The sequence below is a fragment of the Solanum verrucosum genome, unplaced genomic scaffold (assembly GCF_900185275.1).
Source record: "Solanum verrucosum unplaced genomic scaffold, falcon-dt-bn FXZP01000154.1, whole genome shotgun sequence".
In the NCBI taxonomy this organism is placed as follows: domain Eukaryota; kingdom Viridiplantae; phylum Streptophyta; class Magnoliopsida; order Solanales; family Solanaceae; genus Solanum; species Solanum verrucosum.
Window position 1 is genome coordinate 372,497 of NW_026020217.1, and position 7,399 is coordinate 379,895.

Here is a 7,399-nt window from a genome sequence, read left to right on the forward strand (position 1 = left end):
ATGGAGACTAGCACTATAGTATTTAGTATGAGTGTACTTGTTGTTTTATTGGGCTTGGTTGGATCCGACCCGGATCCACTCCAAGATTATTGTGTGGCTGATACCAAAAAAGGTACTAGAGAAAGTTTTTATAATGGTGTGCCATGTATCAATCCACAAAATGTAGATGTTTCCCATTTTGCAACATCAGCATTGTCCAAGGCTGGTAAAATTGGCATAGTATTTGGTTTCAATGCGACACTTACTACAATTTTCAATTTGCCAGGTACGTAGGGGTGTTAAATGGGTGGGTTGAGGTCAAAATGAACTGAGTTAATATATGTGTTGATCAAAAAGTTACCTGGACTGAAATAAGTTGGGTCAAAATGGGTTAAACAATAGGTCACAACAAAATCCATACAACTCTTTTCAAGATTTAATTTCTTTTTTTTTTGTTTTTATATAATTTGTTTAATAATCCAGTATTTCCCTTTTTATGGTTTTATTTACAGTCGGACCTTTCTGTAACAACATTAATGTCGTTTGCCTGGTTAGGTTTTTTTTATTGTTGTAGTGAAATATTGTTATATGAAACGTATAATATAATATAACATGAAAATAGATTCCAAAAGAGACTTGACCACTATAATGAAATGTTCTTATAGAAAGGTTAGAATATATCTAACAAAAAAATAAGAAGTTGTGGATGTGTTATGTATATGCATGTATATTACATACATGTATATTACATGTATATTTTATGTATATTTAGTATAAGTATACATAATTTATACACGTGCATATTTTGTAAGCTAAATAGTCGAATGGTTCATGCCCGTAATCATCTCAAATATTTTGATAAGGTTGATCATGGATCAATTTGAGTTATATATCAGTCCAACTTTTAGATAGACTGAATTCGACGAATCAAAATGGGATAAATAAATACATGAACAAGTTCTTAAATGAATCGGACAAGTCATATATTCAGGGTTAATTTTAAGCAGATTGAACGCCAGATCATATATTCATGAACTAATTTTGTCGTCCTTACAGGTATGAACACTCAAGGACTCACTATGGCAAGAATAGACATTGGTCCCAATAGCCTTGTGTCCCCTCATTCCCACCCTCGAGCCTCAGAAGTGGCTATTTTACTAAAGGGTTCACTTTTAGTTGGATTTATTAACACATCAAATCACTTATTTACCCAAAAATTAAGACCAGGAGATTCTTTTGTTTTTCCAAAAGGTATGATCCATTTTCTTTATAATACTGACTCTAAGGTGCAAGCATTGGCCTTGTTTGGGCTGAGTAGCCAGAACCCTGGTGTCCAAATGGCTTCCCCGGCCGCGTTCGCGACATGCCCAACTATGCCAGATGAAGTATCTAAAAAGTTATTTCAGATCAACGATCAGGATGGTACGAGAATCAGGACAAGCCTTGAAGGATGATTATGTTTTTTGATATGGTTATTGTTGAGTATATATATATGGTTATTTTTTCTTTCAATAATTTTATTTATTATTGGAGTAAATTAAAGTTTGCTTAGGGTTATTTCAATTAATTTGTAGAAAAAAAAAGGTTGTAGGTTTGGGTGTATAATGACGTGCCAACTGTCACATGTGTGTTGTACTAATTTTATTAAACAAATTGGCCTGCCTTCGTCAAATTGTAAATTATGTGAGATTTAATTCGTATGTGTGTCGACTTATTTAGTTTTATAATAATTCAGTTAAAGCCTAAATTAAAGGGCATGTTTATATGTCTTATGTCGAACAATAACAAAATTGTATCTATGTAATGTATCGACTACAAGTTTAAGCCATAAAATCTATTATATTGACATTTAGATAAACTGTTTGTATCATAACCTTTGAAGTATGACTTTTTTCGAATCTTACGTGAACACGAAATAATTCGCATTGTACTTGCCTTTTATATACAAGCATTAAATCAGAACATAGCCAGAGGACAGACAAATCCACACTATAAATTTATTGGTCACCTCACATTCCAACAATCAGAGTATAATTTTTAAAGTGCAAATTGCATTATAAATGCCAATTATATTATTCGAATCTGATACCTGCAAATATATTATATGCTCAATAATTTAATTTAATTTTTGTTGAAATTATACAAAGCATGTGAAGAGACGTCAACTTGAGAATTTATTTAATTGACAATTAAATAAAGTAAATAATACGCAATTACCCAAGTCTCTAAGCTTTCACATGAGGGTATCAATTCTTTTTATTTATCGATTGATATTCGATAGTCATATTGAAATTTGAATAAATTTAAATTCATATATTGTAAAGTCTATTTATAGAATCGATGTTTCTAATAATTTTTTTATTGTCAGACTTTAAAGCACAATGAACATGACTATCGTAAATCTATGTTTTTGAAATTACAAAATCATGTTACTAAGATAATGGACTCTTGAATTCATACACATGAACAAGTTGGAAGAAAAAAAATCTATACATAATTATTAGAATACACTTAGTAATATATATTTTTAAAAACACTTATCGTTTATCCAAGAGAAATTAGACTTTGTATGTTTAGTAGTGTAGAAACTTTTTTAGAAAATATTTCTTACAAAATAAAGAATTTTCTGAAATATATTTGATAATTAGTGGATGTAAGAATTTTTTTTAAAAGATATTTTATTGGTCGCAAATTATGTGATATTTTTTTTATTACACTTTATTATATAAAAATAATTAATTTGAGATTTCTCATTTTATCTATAATGAGATAATTTATAATCATACAAATGGCTATACTTTGGTTTAGATCACAATTATTTTTTTTAAAATACTTAACTTTTTCCTTAAACTCTATCAAACATTGTCATATAAATTGAAACAAAAATAATATTTACTAAACATTGTTCAAAATTTTTGCAAATTGTGTAATATTTTGATAAAATATCTGAATATCAAAACATTTCATAATAATATCTATATATTGGTTGGAATATTGATATGAAATTAACAAATTGAGTAAATTGTGAAGGAAAAGACAATTTTGAGGAAATCATTTTTGCCTTTTAGCGAAGGTATCCAAAACATCAAAAAGTGACAAACGTTTTCAAAATAATATTTTTCGTCAAACTAAATACACCATTAACCTTATTATATCAAACTCACAACAAAATAAATTTGGCATAAATTGAAAAAAAAAAAGAAAAAATATACACGACACGTTTCTTTTGCATCATGTTGTATTACATATACTCTCATTTTTTAAAATAAAGATTTTTTTTTCACCATGAATCAACGAAAAAATTATGTTATAAATATGATTTTCTTATCCATTTTCCATCAAATCAACTCAGTAAAAAAAACACATGGTGAATATTAAATTCTCATTAAAATACTGAAAAGCTTTCTAATTTTTCTGTATGAAGATGCTAATATCTTTTTCTTTTCTGATTGATTCAATCAAATTATCAATGGAAATGGCTTATTTTTTAGTGAAACTTTCAATAGAAAAATAGTGATACTTTCCTAATAACTTACGTAAACACACCAATTAAATACTTATAGGGCAAGGAAATATTTATAAAACCAATCAAACTAATGAATTGGTCATATTGTGTGTATACAAATGGGTGGCTACTAAGTAAACATTCACACTAATTAGGACATCATCTTTGGCACGATTTCTTTTTATTTTTGGTTGTCCATTATAGAAACCAAAACAAATATATTGTACATCAATGTTTGAAGTCAATGGTCATCAAAAGGCCAAAAAAAAAAAAAAAACCTCCAGCTAATTTCCATGTGCTACACTTTGATATTCACATTATAATTTTTGGAGCCCCACAAATCATATGCATACAAATTAAGTTAGAAGAACAAGTTGAGCAAGGCAAGTACCCCCTTGATCCAATTTATGTTTTGGTTGTCTATCTCAACACAAAATTTAAGAAGAAATAAAAGGGTACAAAATAAGGCAAGAATTCAGAAATTTATAATAATTGTCTTGTTCTACATGTTGGATCTTTTACTATTCAATGTTTTTACTAAAAGTATGTTAATCACTATGTTATTCGTCATGAGAGAGAACAAAAACGATATGTTGTATTTGAACTTTGAATGAATGTCTCAGAAATAAGGAGTATGTCCACGTATTTCAATGAGAATACAAAAAAAAAACCTAATTTATAAATATTTGCGTGATTGCAATCAAGAACGATGATAGCTCTTCAATTATGATTTCAACAGAATCTAATAATTTTGATTATATTATTAATAAAAAATTATTCACTATATACAAGTTACTACGTATTAATTTGAAATTCAATTATTTAAAGAATTAGAATCTCGAACCGTAGATTGGAATCAAAATGGTATATATCTCAAGCATATCTCTATTGTAAGGAACCTCCAAATGAGAAAAATTGATTGAAAACAACTTTGATGCCAAGTAACAACTAAAGTTTCTTCTTATGAGTTGGACCCCTCCCTTTTTTAACACTTAATTATTTTCCTTTTGCCGTTATAAATCATTGTCAACATCCCTAATTAGTCTTAATCAATCATTCTCTTCTATAATGAATTAAAAAATAAAGTTCCTAATCACATTATTTAGTTATTTCTAGACTTCACAAAAGAAGAAACATAAACAACTACCACAATTATTAACATTACCTAATCAAGAGAACCAAAAGCTAAATAAGTTTTTGTTGTTAATATACCTTTTTTTAAGATAAAGTAACATAAAATACAACACCAATAAAGTTTAGATGAGTCGTGGAAGATTGGAATCCAACGAAGTATTTTCTCCGTTCACTTTTACTTGTCTACAATTTTAAAAATAATTTTGTTATTTTTATTATCACTTTTAACGTATTGAAAAAATAAATTATTTTCATGTTTTAACCTTAATGTCAACTAATTGTTCTCCAAATTATTTACCAAGACGTGATATTCACATAAATTAATATGGACGTTATGGTAAAATACACAAGCATATCAATCATTTTTTAAGGAACGTAAAGTCTAAAGTAGACAAGTAAAACTGAACAAAATGACCAACTTAGTAAATTTTCCTTATTTTTTGGTAGTTTGGATTACTTTTACTTGTCACTTTTAACATATTAAGAAAAAATAATTATTTTTCGTATTTTACTTTCAACAATAATTGCTTATTTCTCAAATCATTTTTCAAGACATAAGGTAATATATTAATTAATGTGAATATTGTAATCAAATATTTATATTAATTATTATTTCTTAAAAGACCGTAAATCTAAAATGACAAGTAAATAGCCACGAAAGAAGCATTAAAAAGCAAATGTACACCATGAATTAGTAGAGATACGCGTAATTCAACTCAACAAATACTCTTGGTTTGGCTGAAATATAGAGATGCTAAGATTATGCTAATTATTAATAAGTCAATAGTCCAATAACTAGTAGAACATATTTCAAATATTAATAAGTTTGGTCTAGCTATTTTTTTTTTAGTTTCAACATTGGAGCTTCAATTATATCTGAATCACGCATTAATTGTTTCGTACTCAAGACTCGCAAAATTTTGATCAAGAATGAAACAGTCTCACCACCACAGCATAATCCATGTCAATGGTCTAGCTATATTATTAACCTATCTCTATTATCTATGGAGTATGCAAATGGAAAATCAAAATATACACTAGACCATGATTGCAATAGAATGATATGTAAAATTTCTTTTTTCTTCGAGACTTTCACAAGCGAATTCAAATTTAGTCCAACTCAACATGAATATCAAACACATAGTGAATACATAAAATACAACAAACTAAAACTATCTCAAAAATTGTTCCAAGTCCATGGAACTAGTAATAAAATTTCGTGTAATCAACTTTTGTCTCTAAACAAATCACATTAATTTTTCACTATCACTCTCTCTTTTCCTTTTCCTTTTTCCAACTAATCATGTACAAGGCTATCAAAGAATCACTTAAATCAACCTTGTCAAAAAAAATAAAATCAAATGAAATAATTGGAGTAACCAAAAAGTATATTACTACTAGAATAATCCAAATTATGATGTTGATAAAGTCTCATTTTACTCCTTTGATAATTGGGCCTTGATTTGGGCTTGGGCTTATACAAATCATAAGGCTCCCAAAGATAATCCAAAGGACAAGGCCTTTTTTCATCAAGCCTGGCCCATGGTTTTCCTTTACCAGACCAATGTAACAAGCTTACTGGGCCTGGATGTAATGATCTACACGACCCCATTACATTGTCACCGCCGAGCCCATGTTGATTCCACCGGTGATTAATGGGCTCGACGAGCCCACCAAAAACAAGCAGAAACGGCGGCAATGAACCCAGTTCGTAAATTCTTCTTTGTCTCTGTAACTCCATCCATTTCTCTATCTTTTTCCGGTAATCACCTTCTCTCCATTTCTGCAAATCCATTACCATCACACCAGTGTTGAAGTAACACGGGTTTCGTGACCCGAATACCCGGGGTAAATCCGGGTCGGACCAGAAAGAATCGGTGAAGTATTTCGTGAAATTTGCATGGCAGTATTCCGGTGCTCCGATGATTCGGGAACCGGAAAGAGGGGTTTTCCATAGCTTTTCGATATCATCGACGAGGATGATATCGGAATCGAGGTAAATGACCCGGGTTACCGACGGGTCAAGCATATCACCGAGGTAATTCCGGGCGTAGTTTAATGGGTTTTCAAGTGCGTGACGGATCGAAGATGAAATGAGATTTAGAACTGTATCTTCTCTGAATATATAGACTTTGAAGTTGAGTGAAGGGAAGATAGATCGGACTAGCTGGGTTAAAACCCGTGGACTAGACGGGTCAAACTCAGCAGCGATGAAATGGAAGAAGATATGTTCAGGGCAAGATGAATGACGGAGAACTGAGTGTATAGCCGCCATAGATCCTCTGAGATATTCTGAATCAAGCGTCATCGCTACATGAACCATATTTTGAGTTTCCGCCGTCACCGGACATTGAACGCCGTTTCTATACTCCGGCGCCTCTGTAAATCGTCTCTCCTCAGGAAAACTACGAATCCCTAGACACCCAATTGGTGAAAACGAAAACCCAAGCATCAACAACAAACAAAATGCTGTAATCGATTGAAAATTAGAAAAATCAAACCCCAAACAACCCATTTTCATCTGGGTCTTAGGGTTTTTCTTGAGAAAATACTTCTCTACACTATATAATGAAAGTTATTGAGCTTCCATTACAGTGAAGGAAGGAATACAAGAAGGAGAAGAAGAAGGAGAAGGAGAAGGAGAGTTCTGGAAGAGGAAAGGTCAATTAATTACCAAATATATACAAATTTTGAACATCCAGATTAGTTCAACAATGGGATAATTAGACCAGAACTCACTAATTATTACTTAAAGAATCAGTAATAATTAATTAATTACCT

General features: G+C 30.4%; 2 protein-coding genes across 2 annotated transcripts; one reads left to right on the plus strand and one right to left on the minus strand.

Moving 5' to 3' along the window:
* LOC125830778 (germin-like protein subfamily 1 member 1) lies at nt 1–1,433 on the plus strand. The gene is made up of 2 exons (XM_049509947.1): nt 1–265; nt 1,036–1,433. Exons 1-2 carry the CDS (start codon nt 1–3, stop codon nt 1,431–1,433), a joined length of 663 nt encoding a protein of 220 aa, XP_049365904.1.
* Nucleotides 1,434–5,718: 4,285 nt separating this feature from the next.
* LOC125830770 (probable galacturonosyltransferase-like 9) lies at nt 5,719–7,399 on the minus strand. The gene has a single exon (XM_049509942.1). The coding sequence runs from the start codon at nt 7,137–7,139 to the stop codon at nt 5,976–5,978; it is 1,164 nt and encodes a 387-aa protein (XP_049365899.1). The 5' UTR covers nt 7,140–7,399; the 3' UTR covers nt 5,719–5,975.